This window comes from Drosophila santomea, chromosome 2R, assembly GCF_016746245.2.
Source record: "Drosophila santomea strain STO CAGO 1482 chromosome 2R, Prin_Dsan_1.1, whole genome shotgun sequence".
NCBI classification, from domain to species: Eukaryota; Metazoa; Arthropoda; class Insecta; order Diptera; family Drosophilidae; genus Drosophila; species Drosophila santomea.
Window position 1 is genome coordinate 17,741,847 of NC_053017.2, and position 21,973 is coordinate 17,763,819.

General features: G+C 44.3%; 9 protein-coding genes across 9 annotated transcripts; 3 read left to right on the forward strand and 6 right to left on the reverse strand.

The window, feature by feature from the left end:
* Positions 1-60: 60 nt before the first annotated feature.
* LOC120446685 (probable cytochrome P450 317a1) lies at positions 61-2,199 on the reverse strand. Its single transcript, XM_039627776.2, has one exon. It carries the CDS (start codon positions 1,882-1,884, stop codon positions 319-321), a length of 1,566 nt encoding a protein of 521 aa, XP_039483710.1. The 5' UTR covers positions 1,885-2,199; the 3' UTR covers positions 61-318.
* Positions 2,200-3,856: 1,657 nt separating this feature from the next.
* LOC120446686 (cytochrome P450 6a8) lies at positions 3,857-5,625 on the forward strand. Its single transcript, XM_039627779.2, has 2 exons — positions 3,857-4,984; positions 5,044-5,625. Exons 1-2 carry the CDS (start codon positions 3,883-3,885, stop codon positions 5,460-5,462), a joined length of 1,521 nt encoding a protein of 506 aa, XP_039483713.1. The 5' UTR covers positions 3,857-3,882; the 3' UTR covers positions 5,463-5,625.
* A 74-nt stretch (positions 5,626-5,699) lies between these two features.
* On the forward strand, positions 5,700-7,520 carry LOC120446687 (probable cytochrome P450 6a21). The gene is made up of 2 exons (XM_039627780.1): positions 5,700-7,010; positions 7,067-7,520. The coding sequence occupies exons 1-2, from the start codon at positions 5,915-5,917 to the stop codon at positions 7,483-7,485; spliced, it is 1,515 nt and encodes a 504-aa protein (XP_039483714.1). The 5' UTR covers positions 5,700-5,914; the 3' UTR covers positions 7,486-7,520.
* Positions 7,521-8,758: 1,238 nt separating this feature from the next.
* Positions 8,759-10,662, reverse strand: LOC120446688 (probable cytochrome P450 6a20). Its single transcript, XM_039627781.1, has 2 exons — positions 9,570-10,662; positions 8,759-9,475 (listed from the first exon to the last, which is right to left on the reverse strand). Exons 1-2 carry the CDS (start codon positions 10,654-10,656, stop codon positions 9,048-9,050), a joined length of 1,515 nt encoding a protein of 504 aa, XP_039483715.1. The 5' UTR covers positions 10,657-10,662; the 3' UTR covers positions 8,759-9,047.
* Positions 10,663-11,543: 881 nt separating this feature from the next.
* On the forward strand, positions 11,544-13,200 carry LOC120446974 (cytochrome P450 6a9). Its single transcript, XM_039628245.2, has 2 exons — positions 11,544-12,715; positions 12,772-13,200. Exons 1-2 carry the CDS (start codon positions 11,620-11,622, stop codon positions 13,188-13,190), a joined length of 1,515 nt encoding a protein of 504 aa, XP_039484179.1. The 5' UTR covers positions 11,544-11,619; the 3' UTR covers positions 13,191-13,200.
* A 126-nt stretch (positions 13,201-13,326) lies between these two features.
* On the reverse strand, positions 13,327-15,206 carry LOC120446975 (probable cytochrome P450 6a19). Its single transcript, XM_039628246.2, has 2 exons — positions 14,081-15,206; positions 13,327-14,011 (listed from the first exon to the last, which is right to left on the reverse strand). The coding sequence occupies exons 1-2, from the start codon at positions 15,165-15,167 to the stop codon at positions 13,587-13,589; spliced, it is 1,512 nt and encodes a 503-aa protein (XP_039484180.1). The 5' UTR covers positions 15,168-15,206; the 3' UTR covers positions 13,327-13,586.
* A 283-nt stretch (positions 15,207-15,489) lies between these two features.
* Positions 15,490-17,301, reverse strand: LOC120446973 (probable cytochrome P450 6a23). Its single transcript, XM_039628244.2, has 2 exons — positions 16,179-17,301; positions 15,490-16,115 (listed from the first exon to the last, which is right to left on the reverse strand). Exons 1-2 carry the CDS (start codon positions 17,263-17,265, stop codon positions 15,694-15,696), a joined length of 1,509 nt encoding a protein of 502 aa, XP_039484178.1. The 5' UTR covers positions 17,266-17,301; the 3' UTR covers positions 15,490-15,693.
* Positions 17,302-17,494: 193 nt separating this feature from the next.
* LOC120446976 (probable cytochrome P450 6a17) lies at positions 17,495-19,397 on the reverse strand. The gene is made up of 2 exons (XM_039628247.1): positions 18,108-19,397; positions 17,495-18,047 (listed from the first exon to the last, which is right to left on the reverse strand). Exons 1-2 carry the CDS (start codon positions 19,189-19,191, stop codon positions 17,626-17,628), a joined length of 1,506 nt encoding a protein of 501 aa, XP_039484181.1. The 5' UTR covers positions 19,192-19,397; the 3' UTR covers positions 17,495-17,625.
* Positions 19,398-19,515: 118 nt separating this feature from the next.
* On the reverse strand, positions 19,516-21,461 carry LOC120446977 (cytochrome P450 6a22). Its single transcript, XM_039628248.2, has 2 exons — positions 20,255-21,461; positions 19,516-20,186 (listed from the first exon to the last, which is right to left on the reverse strand). The coding sequence occupies exons 1-2, from the start codon at positions 21,318-21,320 to the stop codon at positions 19,753-19,755; spliced, it is 1,500 nt and encodes a 499-aa protein (XP_039484182.1). The 5' UTR covers positions 21,321-21,461; the 3' UTR covers positions 19,516-19,752.
* Positions 21,462-21,973: the final 512 nt, after the last annotated feature.

The window sequence follows — 21,973 nt, forward strand, 5'->3', positions numbered from 1 at the left end:
TATGCTGAGTTTTATATTGCTTTCTAGACTTTGTTCATGGAGTAAATTCTTCGTCATTAGGCAAAAGATTGAGACTTAGACACTGACATAAGCTAAATCTCTTTGTTTCGACTTTTTTGCACACAGTGAGTTGCTTTAATTACTTTTTCCATATAAAGCATAAGGCGGAAACATCAAAATTAAATTAAAAGATTTCCAAAGATGCCACATAAAATATAGAAGGTTAACATTTTAGATTTATATATTTAATGCGAACCTATTTTTTCTATCTCTGAGATAAAGCTAATGTCAGTGATCTTGCACTCTCAAGCTGCGAACTTAAACCGCCCTCTCCTCGTTTCCGGGTTCTATAACTCCCAGTGGCATCAGCGTTAGTGCTATACCATCCTCCAGGTTGATCAGTGGCTTCCTGGTGTTCAAGGAGAACTCGTACTCGGAAAGGAGCAGAGCCAAGGCCAATCGCAGTTGCAGCTGTGCGAATTGTATTCCAATGCAGCTGCGTGCACCCACGCCGAATCCAAACCAGGTGCCCTGCTGCTGCAGCGAATCCCGTGGTCCGCTCCAGCGATCCGGCTTGAACTCCTCCGGATCCGGGTAGATGTCCGGATCGTGATGGATGGCATGCGTGGGAATGATGAGGAACAACTCCTTGACCAGCCTGTACTTGGGATGATCTGGAACCACATAGTCGTTCAAGGTGCGTCGCAGGATGTATGGTGTTATGGGATGCATTCGCAGTGTTTCGTTGATCACCTGACCCATAAAGGACAGCGACTTAATGCCCTCGTGGGTTATGTGACCCTCATGCCGCTCGATGGCCTTCTTGACCTCCTCCCTCACGCGAACTTGCAACTCTGGACGCAAGGCGAGTTCATAGAGCACATAGGATAGAGTGTTGGCCGTCTGCTCGTAGCCCGCCTTCAGAAAGACAACTGCATGGGCGGCCAACTCATTCTGCAGATGGGCTGCCAGCTCCTTATCCGATTCATACTGATGGGTGATGAACTCCAATGCCTTCACATCGATCAGCTGCTGTAAGTAGTCCTTATGGCGCTTTCCGGACGTCTCTCGCTGCTCCACAATGCTCGTAAGGAGTTTGATAAAGTACTCCTCCGCCTGTTTGGGCGTACGACGCATGCGCAGCATTCGACAAAAGTTCGGGAACCGTATCATCATCAGGTTCATTAGATAGCCATGTTTGTGGCTATTCAAGGCCAGCTCGGTCATCTGCTCAAAGTCCTCCAGGGGAAACGTTTTCCTCTGTTCGGCATTCAAGCCAAAAACGCATTTGGCCAGGGAAGACAGCACATAACGCCGCATGATCTTCTGAATGTGAACGGTGGAATGGGGCTGGCTCATCAGGGTGCTGCTGACGGTTAGGAGGAGCTGTTCCGCCTCCTCGAAGAGGCAGTCGTACAGCAAGGACATGCGATCGCCTTCGAGACTGGGGTCCAGTTTTTGGCGCATCTCCTTCCAGCTCTGACCCCGCAAAGCATACAGATCTCCAGACAAGGGATCCGACTTCTGATTGCAGTACAATCCGCGATCATTGAAGTTCCAGAAATCCTTGATCATTATCTGCCTGATCAGCTCACGATCGAGGATCAATGCTCGTGGCTGCAGCAGAGCGTAGAATCCGCAGAAGGGACCGCTTCCCTTGAACTTCTTGTATACGGCCGAGTAATGGTCCGCCTTCATGGCCTCCGTACTCAATGTCTGCGTCATTATTTGCCTAATGATAGGCCATAGCTTTTTGGGTCTCTCGTGTGGAATGTCCAGATAGCGCCAATAATCTCGCTGATATCGCGCCGCTATAATTAGCAGAACCAGCAGCCCGAGCACCAGCAATCCGATGATCAGGAAAATGATCCACATGTTTTGCATTTCGTACGCTTTGTTTGCTCTGAATCACATGCACACACAACACGTCTGCGAATCGGAACCACTGATTTGTTTTTCTGTTTGTTGGGGTTTGGTTGGATAGGGAGGGGGGTTACTATTCGTTTCACTTCCTGCCCGCCCCACTATCTTGCCACCCACTCACTCTCACTGCCGGCTGTATCGCGATCCCGCTCTCGGACGTCGGCTAGAGTCACCAACTATGATCTAATGCATCGCTCAGGAGCTCTGGAGCGTTCTCGACTCACGTTCTCGATGGGGTAACGTTCATTAGCGAGGCGCACGATCCGACTGAGAGTGCTGCGGAGAAAAGTAACTATTTACGATACTCGCTCCCCACTCCAGGTGCGAGCTTTTAATTTGTTTCTTTGCCGCTTTTCGAGTGCGCTACACCGAAGCTACACCGAAGCAGGTGGGCGTCTCACTGAGGCCAGACGGACACACGATTATTATTTACTTTATGCTGAATGTTGGTGGCAGCAACGTTCATACGACTCTGGATATCTAAATAAACAAAAGAGTGGATCGCAATGATACAATCGTTGACAACTGAAACTGATCATAGATGCATTAAATGCAACATTATAAATTTAACTACTTTCTGTAATTTACCAACTGTAAGTTACCTGTATTTAATTATGTTTGCACTTTGTAGGATATTACCGCTGTCACTTTGGCTGGTCCAATACCCTTATCTATACGCTTTGTGTTCATTTTCGCTTGTTATCAATTTTAACCGAATTTTTTAGTACACCATTTTGTTGGGGCTGGATAATTTTGGGCAATTTTCTACGAACATATGATGTCCACTGCTACCTATTGTCCAACAGTAAGCTGTTTGCTGATAATATGCAAAGTAGATTTATTTCTCATTTGTAAATGTATCATTGATACATTTTACGCCCAATTACCCTTTAAATGGCGTGGAAACAAGAAAAACAAATGTACAAAAGAAAAGCTCAACCACAAAGCTAAAATAAAGCCAAAATAAATAAAAAACAAATCGAAAAGCTGCCTGTTTCAATTACTTGTTGTTGTTGCCCCCATCCGCACTTGAAATCTAATCAAATGTCAAATAAATATGACGGAAAAGGTAAATGATATCGTTGCCAGATCCGTCAAATATCAGCAATAGTAATACCCATATCATATAATACCATATCGTGCTGTCGGTAGAACACGGACCCCAACTAACAAATTGGCCACTGGATTTGTGACTCAAGGGGGCAGAGATTAATTATCGAGGGCTTGTGGAAATACAGTAGAAACTGCCTAAGGTAGTTTGTTACACTTATAGGATGCCATTTTGTTTTAGGTCAAGTATTTAATGGCATTTACTTAAGGTAGTAGTATGGTCATCTGCAAAAATTCCCAAGTAGTAGCTCTAGGATTTAATCATATTTTGTATGAAACAAAGTTTCATAAATGACATCTAGATATTTTGTTATGCAAGGTAAGTATTGTTATCAATGAGAAATCAAATGAAAAGTAAAAGTAGTTCTTGGAACTGTCTGGCCTAACCCATATACATACGTATGCAATTGTCGTGAATATAAAGAACGCAGAAAGTAACCGTGAGTAAGCAGACTTGCAAACGTTTACTGATAAGGGGATACCCAAAGCCACAGACTTTGTGATAAGTCACAGTGCGTCACTGTAGAGCACTAACTCTCGATTTTTTTGCATGTACATAAGGAAAAATTACTGCCCAACTAAACAAACACTTTTTTGCGTAGTTTGTTTACAAAACAATGATCACGATGTCTACGTTGGCATGTCTCCTTATCTTTTCAGGCTGATCATACCGTACGTTAGTTGCCATCTCACAGTGGTTGGCAAAAAAGTAAACAAAACCTGATTAACTCTCCTTTTCTAGAGACTGAGAATATGCATCATCATGCAAAGTAAGTAAATTTCAGCATTTAAAAGCCGTTTCTCTAGCGTTTCCCGAACCAGTCGTATTCGAATAGCAGCCGCCCCAGTATGGCGTTGACTTACATCCTCTTCCAAGTGGCGGTCGCCCTACTGGCGATCTTCACCTACTATCTCTACCGCAAACTAACATATTTTAAGCGTCGAGGGATTCCTTTCGTGGCACCGCATCTCCTCAGGGGAAACATGCAGGAACTGCAAAAGACGAAAAACTTCCACGATACACTCCAAGATCACTACAACAAATTCAGGGAAAGCAAGGCACCATTTGTCGGATTTTTCTTTTTCCAGAATCCCACAGCATTTGTGATAGATCTTGACCTGGCCAAGCAGATACTGATTAAAGACTTCTCGAATTTCTCGAACAAGGGTATATTCTACAACGAAAAAGATGATCCCATTTCGGCGCATCTCTTCAATCTGGACGGTGCCCAGTGGCGTTTGCTAAGGAACAAACTATCCTCGACCTTCACATCCGGTAAAATGAAGTTAATGTATCCGACCGTAGTGTCCGTGGCCAATGAATTTATGGCCGTGATGCACGAGAAAGTGCCAAAAAGTGCAGTTCTGGAGATACGTGACCTGGTGGCCAGGTTTACGGTGGATGTGATCGGAACCTGCGCCTTTGGCATCAAGTGCAACAGTCTGCGAGATGAAAAGGCCGAGTTTCTGCACTTCGGAAAGAGGGCATTGGTGGAAAAGAAACATGGTACTCTATTGAATGGCTTCATGCGCAGCTACCCCAAGTTGGCCAGGAAATTGGGTATGGTTCGAACTGCACCGCATATTGATCAATTCTATCGCCGAATTGTCACCGAGACTGTGACGGTGCGAGAAAAGGAGCACATTAAGCGCAATGACTTCATGGACATGCTTATTGAAATGAAAAATCAAAAGGAACTGACTCTCGAAAATGGCGATGTGGTCAAAGGATTAACCATGGAGGAGGTTCTTGCACAAGCCTTTGTGTTCTTCATTGCTGGTTTTGAGACGTCCTCGTCCACCATGGGATTTGCTCTATATGAAATGGCACGGAATCCGCACGTCCAAGATAAGGTTAGGGCTGAGGTGGAGGAGGTCATGGAGCAACATGCCCAAAACTTTACCTATGAGTGCACTAAGGATCTTAAGTACCTTAACCAGGTTATAAATGGTAAGTAAATCATCACTTCAAATAATTATATCCCACTGATTTTGAAAATATCCTTGCAGAAACTCTGCGACTCTACACCATTGTGCCCCATCTGGATCGAATGGCCGCCAAGCGTTACGTGGTTCCCGGTCATCCGGAATTCGTCATCGAGGCTGGCCAATCGGTCATCATTCCCTCATCCGCCATCCACCACGATCCCAGCATTTACCCCGAACCCTTCGAGTTCCGACCCGAGCGATTCTCCCCCGAAGAATCATCTAGCCGACCCTCGGTGGCCTGGCTGCCATTTGGAGATGGTCCGCGGAACTGCATTGGCCTGAGATTCGGACAGATGCAGGCTCGCATTGGACTCGCTCTGCTCATCAAGAACTTCAGATTCTCCACGTGCTCGAAGACGCCCGATCCTCTGGTCTATGACACCAACTCATTTGTGCTGGGCGTGAAGGACGGAATCTATCTGAAGGTGGAGGTCGTCTAAGAAATGGACTGAAATTAAATTAAAAGCCAAAGCTTCTAGAAACTAGCAGATAAATTGCCGATATTGCCATATAATTTGAGTGCTCTCACTTGGTTAGTTATTAAGAAAGGTGTTAGGTTTAAGGTAAATTTCTTGAATGCAATAAAAATACTATTATTAATAATATTATGTATTCCAGATCTTGAATGTGGCGTATTTTACCATCGTTACTAAACTAACATCTAATTTATCAGCTAGTCAGAATTCACACAAATACCCGTGTTAGGTTTGCGATTGCGACTGCTAGTATTTTGTTTCTTGGTCACAATGACCGCTGCTTTTCGAGCTGGTCTATTTAAAAGCGCGACAAGCTTTTGCAATCTCAGTACGTATCGGACGTTTGACAAACGCTGTAGCGAAAACGATAACCGTCGTACCGAAATTCAGCATATATAATATATACCCTGTGAATCATGTCGGTTGGAGCAGTCCTGCTGACAGCGCTGCTGGCGCTAGTTGGCTACCTGCTGATGAAATGGCGAAGCACGATGAGGCACTGGCAGGACTTGGGTATTCCCTGTGAGGAGCCTCACATGCTCATGGGCAGCATGCTGGGCGTACGAACTAAGCGTTCTTTCAACGAGATCTGGACGAGCCATTACAAAAAGTTCCGTGGAACCGGACCATTCGCCGGCTTCTATTGGTTCCGCCGGCCGGCTGTTTTGGTGCTGGAAACATCGCTGGCCAAGCAGATCCTGATCAAGGAGTTCAACAAGTTCACGGACCGCGGCTTCTTCCACAATCCCGAGGACGATCCATTGTCGGGTCAGCTCTTTTTACTCGATGGCCAAAAGTGGAAGTCCATGAGGAACAAGCTCTCCTCCACGTTTACGTCCGGTAAAATGAAGTACATGTGTCCCACCGTGGTCAAGGTGGCTAATGAATTCATCGATGTCTTTGGCCAATCTGTGGCGAAGTCACCTGTTGTCGAAGTGAAAGAGCTTTTGGCGCGATTCACCACAGACGTTATTGGCACCTGTGCCTTTGGCATCGAGTGCAGCAGCCTGAAGGACCCCGATGCAGAGTTCCGAGAGATGGGTCGACGGTCCCTAACGGAGCAGCGCCTGGGACCAGTTGGAGTCGGATTCGTCAATAGCTTCCCCAATTTGGCGCGTCGCCTCCACATGAAAATGACAGCGGAGCCCATTGAAAAGTTCTTCATGCGCATCGTTAGGGAAACAGTGGCCTTCAGAGAGCAAAATAATATTCGTCGCAACGACTTCATGGATCAGTTGATCGATTTGAAAAACAAACCACTGATGATGTCCCAATCCGGGGAGAATGTTAACCTTACCATCGAGGAGATCGCAGCGCAGGCTTTTGTATTCTTTGCGGCTGGTTTTGAAACCTCGTCGACCACCATGGGATTTGCCCTCTATGAACTGGCCCAGCATCAGGACATTCAGGAGCGGGTGAGGGAGGAGTGCCAGGAGGTTATTAAGAAGTGCAACGGGGAGTTGAGTTACGAAAGTATGAAGGACTTGGTCTATTTAGACCAGGTTATATCGGGTATGTAATATGCATGTGCGTTTTCAAACCATCTCTAACTTTTCTATGTTCCATAGAAACCCTTCGATTGTACACCGTTCTTCCCGTCCTGAATCGCGAGTGCCTGGAGGACTATGTGGTTCCTGGACATCCCAAATACGTAATCAAAAAGGGAATGCCTGTTTTGATCCCTTGTGGAGCCATGCACCGCGATGAGAAACTGTATGCCAATCCAAACACCTTTGACCCCGACAACTTCTCCCCCGAACGTGTGAAGGAACGCGATTCCGTGGAGTGGCTTCCATTTGGCGATGGTCCGCGGAACTGCATCGGGATGCGATTTGGTCAAATGCAGACCAGGATTGGATTGGCTCTCCTGATTAAGGACTTTAAGTTCTCAGTTTGCGAGAAGACAACCATTCCCATGAAATACAAGAAAGAACTGTTCCTTATTGCCAGTGAATCTGGCATTTATCTTAAGGCTGAGCGAGTGTAATGCCTTTTTAATAAACGGTGAATAGCATATATCGATACAAGCATCTTTGGACTCAGCTTTTAATGCAACCATACACCTGTTGACAACTCATGCTCTTACTAATTGTATTCCATCTCACAACTGGTTAGGGGTCAACCCAAACCAGATTCGACCGTTCAGAAAATAAAGCCCAAAAGTAGACTATGGTAACAGAATTTATATAATTTCAATTTGGTTTCGATTATTGCGTATATCAACATAAATAACTTTTTTTTTTTTAAAATTCGTAAATTTTTAAATGATAGATTGATTTGATAATTGTGAAATATTGGAAACCATTGCAAAGACCGATTCCCAAAAGGTTTTTTAATTGTATCTGATCGTTTAAAAAAGCTAGATTTCCAGCATCCAAACAATTATATTTTACACAGCTAATATGTACATATATGTATACATATATACACACAAATAAAACGGGTATGACGAAATCTAAAAAACATTTCCTGGCGAGTCTACTCGTTTATAAACAATTAATGTTCTCTTTTAAATTAGTTGGCTTATTTACGCGGGCAAATGAAGAGTCCAAAAGTGTGATCCATATGTAAAATGCCGTCTCACGTTATATTGGATATATGTACAAGCGTTCCGGGAAATTTTCTCTTTTCTATTTCACCTCAATGTTCTTCTAAGATGCGTAAATTACTCTTCATTCACCGATATTATTTTTCTAGCATCAACTTTATCGTACTTTTTACCAGTGTCTGGCTTCACATGTAAAATGGTTGATATTAGACCATTTATTTTGTTTAATTTCCACTCTTTTTGAATGAGTAACGATGACATCGGTGTTATTACATTTTTTGTTCGTTCAGCTTGACATACATAACTTAGTTTAAAGTGATTGTGCAATAAGACTAGACTCATATATATTTTTAAAATTAAGATTTTAATATCTGTTGCCTTTGCGAGGTTTATTAGTAAAAACATATTGTTTTGCATAATAATAGCACAGATCGATTTTCTACCTGAGTAACGTAATTGACGTGTTATTTTATTTCACCTTCGACGTAGAATGCAACAGTAATCAAGACAAGTTTATTAGGCTTTAATTCCCATTTTTAGCAAAAGAAATTCTCTTTTTTTAGATGAATTAGAAAAAACAAAATTAAGCTTTTAGCTAAATTGCAATACATAGTGTAATAAAGTTATAGTATACAAAGCTCTCCAAGTATAATCTGTAATTAAAAGATCTCCAAATGTATGTATATATATATCCAGTTCATAAGACCTTGTTCATTCTACTTGATCTTTATTAAATAAATATCTTATTGTTACGATTCAAAACATTTTTTTTGAAATCTCAAACTAAGCTACGAATAAATATACAAACTGAATTACCAATTTTAAAAGCTTATACACATGACCGTAGGTGAGGCCAAAGGTTATTATTAACTGCATGTGAAAAACTATGAAAAACTATCACAACGTTATAATCTAAAAATACATTCATTGAAGTATTATTATTATTGGGTGTTAGTATTTGCGTCGCAAGAACAAGGCTTTAGCAGAATGATTCATTATCTTTACAACTTTCCCACTCTACTGACTTTCAAGTGAATTCCGTCCTTCGAGCTCATCAGAATATCATCGGTTCTATACACCAATGGGACGACAGTTTTGGTGGGGTGCAGCTCAAACTTGAAGTTGTGGATTAGCATGGCCATGCCAATTATAACCTGCATGCGTCCAAATCGAAGTCCAATGCAGTTCCTGGGACCGTCTCCGAAGGGCAGGAAAGTGCAGGCAGGACGCTGTTGCACCTGGTCCTCATCAAAACGCTCGGGAATAAACTTCTCGGGCTCTGGATAAAACTCCGGATCGTGATGTATGGCCAGTGTGGGGATGATGACTCCAGTGCCTTTTTCGATGTAATATTTCGGATTTGTATGCTCGTAGCGTTGAGTTGCAATGCGTATTAAATGGGCGACGACAGGACGTTTCCTCATGGTTTCTGTAAAGCAAATTGAAGTAATTTTAAGAAGATATAAGCTATCTTAATGACTGGTAGTCCACGTAGTGACGAATCTTAGTTGTGGGAAACTTACCATCAATCACCTTTTCCAAATAAGTCAACTCTCGCATGCTGTCGTAATCCAATTTGCCATTATGTTTTTTCATTACGGCATCAATTTCGATTCTAAGCTTATCCTGAACATCCTGATTGCTGGCCAGCTCATAAAGTGCAAATCCCATTGATGTGGAACTGGTCTCAAACCCAGCCAAGAAGAATATGAATGCCTGGGCAGCGATTTCATTGAAAGTCAGCCCGTTTGCCTTGTCGCCATTATCGTACTTCAATTTCATTTCAATCAGCATATCCATGAAATCGTTTCTCTTCACATTGTTCTTGATGCGATAATCAACAGTGTCCCGGATGATGTTCATGTAGAAGTCCTCGACCTTTTGCACAGTCGCCTTCATTCGCAGCTTGGCCGCCAGCTGGGGGGCTCCGAACAGTAGTAGATCCATGGACTTGCCATAGCGCCGCTCGGTAATCGCAGCAGTTCCCATTTGGACAAACTCCGCCTTGGGATTCGACAAACTGTGGCAGTCCAAGCCAAAGGCGCAGCTTCCGATGACGTCGGCGGTGAAACGGGCCAGCAAGTGTGTGATCTCCGTGGATTCGCTACTGGCACTAACCGTTTGATCAAACACCCGTATCAGCTCATCGCCCACGGTCAGGATGGTGGGAAACATGGACTTCATCTTGCCAGAGGTGAAAGTGGGCGTCAGTTTCTGGCGCAGAGTCTTCCACCTCTGACCTTCGACATTCACTAGGTTGGCGGACAGGGGATCGTCGCGTTCGTTGTGAAATACACCGCGATCGTGAAACTTCTCAAACTCCCGAATCAGCACGGTCTTAACGAAATCAATATCGGCCACAACCACCATCTGCTTGAAGTACATATAAAATCCCACGAATGGACCGTCGATCTTGTTCTTGTACTTGTTGTAGGTATTCACGAAAATTTGCGACAGTTGAACGGTTTTCATCAGCTCGCTGGTATTACCGAACGGAATTTTGGGCTTATCGTGGGGAATGCCGCGGCGCTTCCAGTAGTTAAAGTGCTGGTGCACATACCACGCCGCGAAGGTGATGACACCGATCAGCAGTACGATCAGAATGGCCATTTCGGAGCAACTGAAAATGCAAACAGCGGTCTCCACCTTTTATACCCGACTATCTTACTCTTTCCGGTAAAGAGAGTTAGGAGAGATAAAGAGTACAAAAGTCCATTCAGGTGTATTTGTATGCTCTTACGATCTCCCCTCTATCACTCACCTTGTGAGTTTGCTATCCATTTAATCTATTTTTACTATTACTTGTTTATCACACTTGCAGAGTTCATGGTCCAAAAAAGTTACTATTATATCTATAAGCAAAAAAAAATTTTAGATAAATAAAATGTGCGAGTCATCGTTGCTGGCACATTTCTTGTTTGCCTTAGAGAAGATAATTGCTCTCGACTTTTGGTCCAATGTTAATTTTATTTATTTTCACTATTTAAACTTATTTGTTAGAGTTGCAGAGTGGCACAAAATTTAATACATGTTTGTTTATTCACATAGGTAAAATTTTAAAATAATTTAAAAAAAGCAAGTCATCGTTACTGGCGCAATCCTGTTTGCCACGGAAATGACTCACAAGTTTATGTTTAATGTAACTTTCTGTAGTATTATATGCTGTTCAAATTCTTTTCTTTACATTGATATCCGTTGTATTAATATTTTATCAGATTAGCATGATTACAAAATTAACCATTCATAGACCAGAATCCTACCCGATTATGAATTAAGTTGAGATAGGTTAGGGTATGTTTTTATATAGGCCATAAACCAGAAGACTCTTAAATATAAACTCTTAAAGAGAAAAATTCTCAGCTAGATGACTAGTAAACAAAGAGGCAAGCAATAGCAACACAATAAACAAATGATTTGTTTTGAATCTAATAATGCGAATGGCGTTTCTCTCGTTTTTTGCTAGCAGTGCAAGCTTTTTTGATTCCAGTAGGTTTATGAAGCTCCACTGGACTACATTTGCGATATATTTCGCAACGGCAAAACCATATTGATTACCGCACCCAAGCTGATGTCATGGGTGTTTATATAGTACTATTTACAATTGTGGTGGTGCTAGTGGGATATCTAGTACTGAAATGGCGTCGTACCCTTCACTACTGGCAGAACCTGGACATTCCCTGCGAGGAACCCCACATCCTGATGGGCAGCCTGACGGGAGTGCAGACCAGTCGATCATTCAGTGACATCTGGATGGATTACTACAATAAGTTCCGTGGCACTGGACCCTTTGCGGGCTTCTACTGGTTCCAGCGACCGGGAATACTCGTGCTGGATATAACGCTGGCAAAGCTCGTCCTGATTAAGGAGTTCAATAAGTTCACCGATCGTGGTTTCTATCACAACACGGAGGACGATCCCCTGTCTGGTCAGTTGTTCCTGCTAGATGGACAAAAGTGGAAGAGTATGAGAAGCAAGCTCTCCTCCACGTTTACGTCCGGAAAAATGAAGTACATGTTTCCCACCGTGGTGAAGGTGGGCCATGAGTTCATCGAAGTCTTTGGCCAAACGGTGGAAAAGTCGCCTGTTGTTGAGGTCAAGGATATCTTGGCCAGATTCACCACCGACGTAATCGGCACGTGTGCCTTTGGCATTGAGTGCAGTAGTCTTAAGGATCCAGAGGCCGAGTTCAGGGTAATGGGTCGTCGAGCCGTCTTCGAACAACGCCACGGACCGATTGGGATTGCATTCATCAATAGCTTCCAAAATCTGGCACGCAAACTGCACATGAAAATTACCCTGGAGGAAGCCGAACACTTCTTCCTCCGGATTGTCAGGGAAACAGTGGCCTTCAGGGAGGCGAACAACATCCGTCGCAACGACTTTATGGATCAGCTAATCGACTTAAAGAACAGTCCACTGACAAAGTCCGAGTCTGGGGAAAGTGTGAGCCTCACGATCGAGGAAATGGCCGCTCAGGCTTTCGTCTTCTTCGGAGCTGGCTTCGAAACCTCGTCGACCACCATGGGATTCGCCCTCTATGAACTGGCCCAGCATCAGGACATTCAGGAGCGGGTGAGGGAGGAGTGCCAGGAGGTTATTAAGAAGTGCAACGGGGAGTTGAGTTACGAAAGTATGAAGGACTTGGTCTATTTAGACCAGGTTATATCGGGTATGTAATATGCATGTGCGCTTTCAAACCCTCTCTAACTTTTCTATGTTCCATAGAAACCCTTCGATTGTACACCGTTCTTCCCGTCCTGAATCGCGAGTGCCTGGAGGACTATGTGGTTCCTGGACATCCCAAATACGTAATCAAAAAGGGAATGCCTGTTTTGATCCCTTGTGGAGCCATGCACCGCGATGAGAAACTGTATGCCAATCCAAACACCTTTGACCCCGACAACTTCTCCCCCGAACGTGTGAAGGAACGCGATTCCGTGGAGTGGCTTCCATTTGGCGATGGTCCGCGGAACTGCATCGGGATGCGATTTGGTCAAATGCAGGCCAGGATTGGATTGGCTCTGCTGATTAATAACTTCAAGTTCTCCGTTTGCGACCAAACTACAATACCAATGGTATACAGCAAAAAGACTTTCTTAATATCAAGTGACACAGGTATCTTCTTGAAAGTTGAACGCGTTTGAAACTTCGATTTTTAAACTTATCATTATTTTGCTATCTATCTATCTAAATATAAAAACGACTTATCAGTGTATAACCGATGGTAGCATGATTGTGGTTAACTATTATAAGTTGGCTTTTATTTTAGATATTGTATGGTTTTTTAAAAAAAGATTTAAAGTTATCGGTTTATTTTCTGGGTGATTTTTTGATATAATAAAGGCTTTTTAGTATTTTAAAGGAGTACGTATTAATCTTTGAAAACATAATTTTGGTGACAAGCGGCTCTTTAACATAACATTTTTAAGACGTTTGGTAAAACAGATTTCTTAAAATGATAACAAAAACATTTTAAAACTTACTTATTCAATAATATACACTAATTAACTAACAACGGAAACAACTAAATAAATAACACTTTAGTCTCTCACTACCTTGGAGACATTGAGATGGATTCCTGCTTCGGAGCCCAGCAGAAGGTTCTTGGCTGTGTATTTCATCGGCACTGGCGTCTCGGGATGCAATTCGAACCTGAAGTTGTGAATAAGCAGGGCCAACCCAATGACGACCTGCATCCGTCCGAATCGAAGTCCAATGCAATTTCGGGGACCAGCTCCGAAGGGTAGGAATGCGCAGGTGGGACGCTTCTTCACCTGCTCTTCATCGAAACGCTCTGGGATGAACTTTTCCGGCTCCGGATAAAACTCGGGGTCATAATGGATGCCCATGGTGGACACCAGCACTCCAGTGCCTTCCTCGATGAAATACTTTGGATTACTGTGCTGGTATGGCTTGGTGGCAATGCGAGCCAAGTGGGCAACCACAGGATGTTTCCTTAGCGATTCTAGGCACATAACATATGCAGTTTATTATTGAAAACTATACCATGCTGCATAGTGGCTGAGTGACTTACCATTGATGACCTTTTCCGTATATGTCAACTCCTGCATGGCATCGAATTCTAGTTTTCCGTTGTGTTTATCCAGCACACTGTCGATTTCAGCCCTCAACTTATCCTGAACATCCTGATTGCAGGCCAGCTCGTAGAGAGTGAATCCCATGGTTGTGGAGCCCGCCTCAAAACCAGCCAGAAAGAATATAAAGGCTTGGGCAGCGACTTCATTGAAGGTGAGTCCATTTTCCTTGTCGCCTCTATCGTACTGCAGTTTCATGTCAATCAGCGTATCCATGAAATCGTTTCGAGTCACCTTGCTCTTCACCCTGTAATCTATTGTGTCCCGGACGATTTTCATGTAGAACTCCTGCACCGAGGGAAGCAAGAACTGAAGTCCCAGTTTCACCGCCAACTTTGGCATTCCGAAGATTAGTAGATCCACCAGCCAGCCATGTCGGCGTTCCCTCAGCGCCGAGTAGCCCATTTGGACGAACTCCGCCTTAGGATCCCGCATGCTATTGCATTCCAGGCCAAAGGCGCAGACTCCAATTACGTCGGCTGTGAAGCGGGACACGAGGTCGGTGACTTCCAGGGTCTGCGATGAACTGGAGATCTTCTCATCGACCACCCGAATCATCTCATCGCCCACACTTAAGACGGTGGGAAACATGTTCTTCATTTTGAGTGCCGTAAATGTTGGGGTCAGCTTTTGCCGCAGACTCTTCCACTTTTCACCCTCGATGGTTGCCAGGTTATTGGTCAACGGGTCATCCTTCTCGTTGTGATACACCCCGCGATCGTGAAACTTGTCAAAGTCGCGTATCAGCACGGTTTTCAAGAAATCCACGTCGGTGATGACGATGTATTTCATGGAATACAGGTAGAAGCCCACAAAAGGCCCATCTGTCTGTTTCCTGAATTTGAGGTAGGTTCGCTTAAGGATGCCGGCCAGCGGCATCGTTTTCCACAGATCGCTGATATTGCCAAGCGGAATGTTGGGTGGATCATGGGGAATACCGCGCCGTTTCCAGTAGGTGTAGTTCTGGAGCACCCACCAAGCGGCGAGGGTAAGGACACCGACCACCAAACCGAGCAGAATCGCCATTTCGAGTAGACTGACTTGGGCAACCAACTCCAAGCGTGGCTTTCATGTAGAAGAGCTTCCCATCTACCTATCGCTCGCTCCTCTTATTTAGAAATTCGAACTGTTTGCTTCCAGAAATGGCTGCTTATAGCATAAAAGCACCTATTTAGGCTATTATCAAGTGTACAGTACTTTAAAAATAAATAAGTATGAGCAAGAAGTGAGCTCCTGATAGTTAAGTCATCTATTTCAAGACCGAGCAACATGAGCAGTCATGGACTCACAATGAAGTCGTGGCTTTGGTATATTTCTCTGGTACTGTAGTTAAACTTAAAATTTGAAATACTTGTTAAAATGTTGTAAGCCCGTTTATTCACTCTCCGCTGCACTTGAAGCGTAGAACAAGTTACGGCGATACTAAAGCTTTGCTTTCATATATACACATATGTACTGTATATGAGCTTTAAGATGGGTATATATAGCCGTAAATACATGCCAGAATAAAATTGTTAATCTATATTCATTTAATCAATATTCATTTATACGCTTATTGAGAAAGCTTCTCAACTCTAAGGTGAATGCCATTCTCTGCAGACAGAAGTATGTTTTTCAAGACAATCTTCATGGGTATTTGGGTTTCCGGGGAAACGCTGAACTTATAACCCCGGATTAGGTATGCCAATCCCACGCAGGTTTGCATCAGCCCAAATCGAAGACCAATGCAGTTCCGAGGTCCTTCCCCAAATGGTAGCCAAGTGCACGATGGTCTTGCCGCGATTGCCTCATCCGTAAAACGCTCCGGCTTGAACTTCTCCGGTTCGGGATATATTTCCGGGTCATAGTGAATACCAAGAGCTGGAATCACAACAACGGTTCCCTTTGCAATGAACAGTTTGGGATCTTCCGGCGAAAAGTCGGTCTCAGTCATTCTTGTAAGATGCGCCAGAACCGGATACATGCGAAGGGTTTCTATCGCATAAAATAGGGAAAATGTTGAGGTAAGGATTTGTAACATTGCGGAATTTCACTCACCCATGACGACCTGTTCCAGGTACTTCATCTCTTTGATTCCCTCATAAGTGAACTCGTTGTTGTGCTTGCCCAGAACCTTGTTGATCTCCGCCCTAAGCTGATCCTGAATGTCCTGATTGCGGGCCAGCTCATACAGGGCAAATCCCATGGTCGTAGAACTTGTCTCGAATCCAGCCACAAAGAAAATAAAGGCTTGTGCCAGAATCTCGTTGAAGGACAGGCCATCCTCAGTGTTTCCCGCCTGCTCCTTCTGGTACATTTCGATCAAACTGTCCATGAAGTCGTGACGCTTCTCCTTGGTCTTCAATCGGTAGTCGATTGTATTCCGAACGATGCCAGTATAAAAGTCCTCAACCTCCTGCACATTTAACTTGAGCCGCAGGCGGCGAGACAGCTTTGGAAATCCGAAAATAAAGAAATCCAGAAGTCCTCCATAACGACGTTCGCTGATCGCCCTTTTTCCAATGGCCACAAACTCCGCCTTCGGATTGTGCAAACTATTGCAGTTCAGACCGAAGGCGCAGTTACCGATTACATCAGCCGTATATCGAGCCACTAGATCCACAACTTCTAGAACTTGGCCTTGACCTGCGGAGGTTTTGGCACGGAAAATCTTCTCCATTTCCTCGCCAACCTTCACAACGATCGGAAACATGGTCTTCATTTTGCCGGACGTAAAAGTGGGTGTCAGCTTGTGCCTCAGATGACGCCACTTCTGACCCTCGATGCTGAACAAAGTGGCCGAAAGTGGATCATCGATCTCATTGTAGAAGATTCCCCGATTCTCAAAGTGATTGAAGTCCTTGATCATCACCCTCTTGACCAACTCCAAGTCGGTGATGACGGCAGTCCGGGTGAAAAAGAAGTAGAACCCGGCGAACGGATAATCGGAGTTTTTGTACTTCAAATAGTAGTCCCGGAAAATCTTCGCGACGTGTCGCTTCTTTGGCCAGTCCTTGATGTTTCCGTACACTGGATGGGGCACATCGTGGGGGATACCCCTCCGCTGCCAATATCCATGACGTCGACGGGCCACGAACAACAGCAGCGACACTAGAAGCGCGATTAGCGTTAGTAACAGCGACATTTCTCGCTCAGAGCCAGCTCCACACTGAATTACTAGCCGGAATGGTACGGCCTTTATACGCCAACGTTCTCTTCTAATCTCTTTGAAAGTACTCAACCGTATTTTGATAAAGCGAACATTATTGCTGTGGAGGTACAGAAATACTTTGCCCAACACATAACACATTAAAAAGGTTAGTTAAAGGGTGTCTAATACCCCATCTTATCGATCGTGTTAATTTGTCTGAAAGTGTTTGGACTATATCGCATATAGTCAAGCAAAGTTTATTACACAAATGTTTTTGTTACTACATCAGTGACGTACACAACTAAAATACTACTATTAATAATGATATGTAATACTTATGTTATGCTAAATTACTTATTTGGTAAGCTTCTCCACCTTAAGATGGATACCATTCTCGGCCGATATTAAAATGTTCTTAACGACAATCTTCATGGGTATTTGGGTTTCCGGGGAAACGCTGAACTTATAACTCCGGATTAGGTATGCCAATCCCACGCAGGTTTGCATCATTCCAAATCGCAGACCAATGCAGTTCCGAGGTCCTTCCCCAAATGGAAGCCAAGTGCACGAGGGTCTCGCAGCGATTTCCTCGTCAGTAAAGCGTTCTGGCTTAAACATCTCCGGTTCCGGATATATTTCCGGGTCATAGTGAATGCCCAAAGCCGGGATAACAACAATAGTTCCCTTGGCAATAAAGTATTTCGGATCTTCGGTCGAAAAGTCGGTCTCAGTCATTCTTGTAAGATGAGCTAGTACTGGGTACTTTCGTAGGGTTTCTGAAAGCGACACCCATCGAATAAATCTAACAAATGAAACAGTCGGTTAATTGAACTTACCCATCACAACCTGCTCCAGGTATTTCATCTCTTTGATTCCCTCGTAGGTGAACTCGTTCTGTTGTTTGCCTAGCACAGTGTTGATCTCCTCCCGGAGCTTATCCTGAACATCCTGGTTCCTGGCCAGCTCATATAGAGCGAATCCCATGGTCGTGGAGCTCGTCTCGAACCCAGCCACAAAAAATATGAAAGCCTGAGCGAGAAGCTCGTTAAAGGTCAGGCCATCCTCCGAATTGCCCGACTGCTCATTCTTATACATCTCGATCAGACTGTCCATGAAATCATTTCGCTTCTCCTTCGACCTCAGACGGTAGTCAATGGTTTCTCTCACGATCTTGGTGTAGAAGTCCTCTGCCTCCTGGATGTTTAGCTTCAGGCGTAAGCGGCGCGATAGCTTGGGAAATCCAAAAAGGAATATATCCAGCATATTCCCGTAGCGATGCTCGGTGATCGCCCGCTTGCCAATTGCCACAAATTCAGCCTTTGGATCGTACAAGCTGTTGCAATTGAGTCCGAATGCGCAGTTGCCGATCACATCGGCGGTGTACCGTGCCACCAGATCCACAACCTCCAAAACTTGACTTTGTCCTTCAGCGGTTTTAATGCTGAACACCTTGTCCATTTCTTCTCCAACTTTCACAACGATCGGAAACATGTTCTTCATTTTGCCGGACGTAAAAGTGGGTGTCAGCTTGTGCCTCAGATGACGCCACTTCTGACCCTCGATGCTGAACAAAGTGGCCGAAAGTGGATCGTCGATCTCATTGTAGAAGACTCCACGATTCTCAAAGTGATTGAAGTCCTTGATCATCACCCTCTTGACCAACTCCAAGTTGGTGACCACAGCAGTGCGGGTGAAAAAGAAGAAAAATCCAGCGAATGGGTAATCGGAGTTCTTGTATTTGAAGTAATAGTCCCGAAAGATCTCGGCGATGTGGCGCCTATTGGGCCAGTCCTTGATGTTTCCGAAAAGTGGGTGAGCCTCGTCGTGCGGAATGCCCCTTCTTTGCCAGTATCCATGACGTCGACGGGCCGCGAAGATGAGCAGAGATAGTAAAACAACAATCAGCGCCAGTAACAACATTTCACATGCAGTGTCCAATGAAAACTGAGTTTAAATTTAAAGTGGTTTAAAGGTCTCTCATCCGCTCCGTTCGCCGGTCTCTCATGTGTGTGTTGCTTTCACAAAATACTCGTCGTCCACGTTCTCTTACGGTTAGTTCTCTTTCTCAATGTGATAAATAATGATTGGGGATACATACTGTAGTATATACAATCTCTCCATATAAACAATCTGGTGCTTACGTAATCGATAAGATATAAACAAAGCGATTTCCAACAATTGTTATTGCATTTTTCGCATATTCGATGAAATCTAGCTGTACAAAGCAAAATTACAAACTAATCATGAATTTCAAAAAAGACGTTTTATTATTTAAAGTCCCTGGTACTGGTGAAATGCCCAGCTTATGAGACGACTCAAATGTTTAATCAAACAAATTAAGCTCAAGAAGCCTGATTAGATATACAGCAGTTTTCCTGTACTACTACGTTGATTGATAAAAACATATGATTGTGCATTTGTATAACAGCAATATAAAATGTAGATTATAATACAATCCAGGCAGCGCTATGATAAGCAGCACTATCTGCTCAGTTGGCTGAGCTGTTGGACTTTTAAGTAAATTCCGTTGGCTGGGCACAGCAGAATGTTGGACTTGAGAAACTCAATTTTAGGGTCAGTTCGCGGACAGACGGTGAAGTGAAAGTTTCTGAGCAAACTGACCAGGCCAATGGTCGTCTGCATTTTGCCAAATCTCATGCCAATGCAGTTTCGCGGTCCATCGCCGAAGGGCAGCCAAGCGGCGGTGGGTCGCTGGGACAGCTGGTCGGCCAGAAAGCGCTCCGGGATGAACTTGTGGGGCTCCGGGTACAGGGCGGGATCATGATGGATGCCATAGACCGGAATCAGTAGCATCTGACCGGGCTCGATGTAGAAATGCCGATCGCCCTTGGCTGCATACAGATGCCTGGAGATCCGAGTGAGCTGCGGTAGTATGGGATATTTCCGCAGGGTTTCTGGAGGATTAGGTGCCAATTTTATCTTCCTTACAATATTATTTAAATTCATTTCAAGTCAGGCTCACCTGCTATGACCAGTTCCATGTACCGCAGCTCCTGCATGGAATCATATGTGAATTCGCCCTGATGCAGTTTCAGAGCCTGGTCGATTTCCTCGCGTAGCTTTTCCTGCAGTGCCGGCTGCTTGGCCAACTCATACAGGGCGAATCCTAAAGTCGATGCGGAGGTGTCGAAACCAGCCACAAAGAATATGAAAGCCTGGGCGGCCATTTCCTCGATGGTGAGCTCACCGCGTTGCTTCATTTCGATCAGCAGGTTCATAAAGTCGCCCCTCACAATGCCCTGCTCCTCGCGCTGCTTCACAGTTTCCCGGACGATGCCCACATAGAAATCCGTAATGTCCTGATGGATTTGCCGCATGCGCAGAAACCTGGCCAAGTCGGGAAAACTCTCTATTAATCCATCGATCAGCTTGCAGTGGCGACGCTCTGCGAAGGCTCTCCTGCCCATTATGGCGAACTCCGCCTCGGGATTTCGTAGACCATTGCACTCCACGCCAAAGGCACAACGTCCAATGACATCAGAAGTGTATCGAGCCATCAGATCACCGATCTCGAGGATTCCGCACATGGCATTATCCGCCAACTCGCCACAGACTTGAGTAAGTTCCATGCCCACCTCGCAGACCGTCGGAAACATGTACTTCATCTTGGCTGAGGTGAAGGTGGGCGACATTTTCTGGCGCAAGGGTCGCCACTTGGGCCCATCGATGCGGAATAGATGGCCAGTCAGAGGATCATCCCGCGCATTGTGATACATTCCGCGATCCTCAAAGTTGGCGAAGTCCTGTATGAGAATCTGCTTGGCCAGGTCCAGATCCGTGACTAAGACCACAGGCCTCAGCATCATATAGAAACCCGCAAAGGGTGCTCCATTCCCCTTGAACTTCTCATAGATTGGGGTTACTATGTCGATGAAATGTTTTGTTGTCCGGAACCCCTCCATATTGCCCACGGGAAACCGGGCCGGAACATTGCCAATGCCCCGCCGGCTCCAGTAGCTATATCGCGTCCGCACGAACCAGAAGCCCACTGCTAGGGCAATCAGCAGCAGAGCCACTACATCCAGCATCCTCTCCCCAATTGGATTCACTTTCAACTGAACTCCAGAACCAACGCCTCTATACGCTCCGCTTCCAATCAATCAGCTGCAGTAGTGTAAACAGACCCAGGCAGATAACCTCGTCTCACAAAACCTCGGCTCACTGAAAAACAAGTCGAATGGAAGCTTAGTCTTGGGAGCTTTTAACTGTAAATCAAGTTAGTGCAATTGATATAGTGAGAGATAACTGTAGAACAACCGCCCTGGTGATTAAATCTATATAATAAATTTATTATCTGCCTAATTTCCTAACATGTGCTCATTATTATTATTATTATTTTATATGCTATTTCCTATAGCGGCTTTATTATAAACTCTTTTAAGAACGCTACTGTCGAGTTCCTCGACTATCAGATACCTGTTACTCAGCTATTAGGAATGCGATGGAGATATACAAAAACAAAACGTAAAAAGACTTTTTTAAGATCGCTTATATACGGTTATGCCGATGGCATAATAAAATTTAGGAGAAAATATAGAAGAAGTATATTTATTTATATTATTCTTTAGAAATTACTTATCAAGCAGTACTAACGGCACTTTCAAAATTCAAGTAGTTGGCAACGCGGTGCAATACTGAATAAAATACTTTTTCGGTATATTCTTGGTATTTTTGGAGAAAT

What these genes read in the sequence shown, in the direction of transcription:
- LOC120446685 (XM_039627776.2), bottom strand. Translation starts at nt 1,884, where the DNA reads ATGCAAAACATGTGGATCATTTTCCTGATCATCGGATTGCTGGTGCTC.
- LOC120446686 (XM_039627779.2), top strand. Translation starts at nt 3,883, where the DNA reads ATGGCGTTGACTTACATCCTCTTCCAAGTGGCGGTCGCCCTACTGGCG. An exon ending in CCTTAACCAGGTTATAAATG is followed by an intron (nt 4,985 to 5,043) that starts GTAAGTAAATCA and finishes ATATCCTTGCAG; the next exon opens with AAACTCTGCGACTCTACACC.
- LOC120446687 (XM_039627780.1), top strand. Translation starts at nt 5,915, where the DNA reads ATGTCGGTTGGAGCAGTCCTGCTGACAGCGCTGCTGGCGCTAGTTGGC. An exon ending in TTTAGACCAGGTTATATCGG is followed by an intron (nt 7,011 to 7,066) that starts GTATGTAATATG and finishes TATGTTCCATAG; the next exon opens with AAACCCTTCGATTGTACACC.
- LOC120446688 (XM_039627781.1), bottom strand. Translation starts at nt 10,656, where the DNA reads ATGGCCATTCTGATCGTACTGCTGATCGGTGTCATCACCTTCGCGGCG. An exon ending in TTTGGAAAAGGTGATTGATG is followed by an intron (nt 9,476 to 9,569) that starts GTAAGTTTCCCA and finishes TTTGCTTTACAG; the next exon opens with AAACCATGAGGAAACGTCCT.
- LOC120446974 (XM_039628245.2), top strand. Translation starts at nt 11,620, where the DNA reads ATGGGTGTTTATATAGTACTATTTACAATTGTGGTGGTGCTAGTGGGA. An exon ending in TTTAGACCAGGTTATATCGG is followed by an intron (nt 12,716 to 12,771) that starts GTATGTAATATG and finishes TATGTTCCATAG; the next exon opens with AAACCCTTCGATTGTACACC.
- LOC120446975 (XM_039628246.2), bottom strand. Translation starts at nt 15,167, where the DNA reads ATGGCGATTCTGCTCGGTTTGGTGGTCGGTGTCCTTACCCTCGCCGCT. An exon ending in TACGGAAAAGGTCATCAATG is followed by an intron (nt 14,012 to 14,080) that starts GTAAGTCACTCA and finishes TTATGTGCCTAG; the next exon opens with AATCGCTAAGGAAACATCCT.
- LOC120446973 (XM_039628244.2), bottom strand. Translation starts at nt 17,265, where the DNA reads ATGTCGCTGTTACTAACGCTAATCGCGCTTCTAGTGTCGCTGCTGTTG. An exon ending in CCTGGAACAGGTCGTCATGG is followed by an intron (nt 16,116 to 16,178) that starts GTGAGTGAAATT and finishes TTTATGCGATAG; the next exon opens with AAACCCTTCGCATGTATCCG.
- LOC120446976 (XM_039628247.1), bottom strand. Translation starts at nt 19,191, where the DNA reads ATGTTGTTACTGGCGCTGATTGTTGTTTTACTATCTCTGCTCATCTTC. An exon ending in CCTGGAGCAGGTTGTGATGG is followed by an intron (nt 18,048 to 18,107) that starts GTAAGTTCAATT and finishes TGTCGCTTTCAG; the next exon opens with AAACCCTACGAAAGTACCCA.
- LOC120446977 (XM_039628248.2), bottom strand. Translation starts at nt 21,320, where the DNA reads ATGCTGGATGTAGTGGCTCTGCTGCTGATTGCCCTAGCAGTGGGCTTC. An exon ending in CATGGAACTGGTCATAGCAG is followed by an intron (nt 20,187 to 20,254) that starts GTGAGCCTGACT and finishes CTAATCCTCCAG; the next exon opens with AAACCCTGCGGAAATATCCC.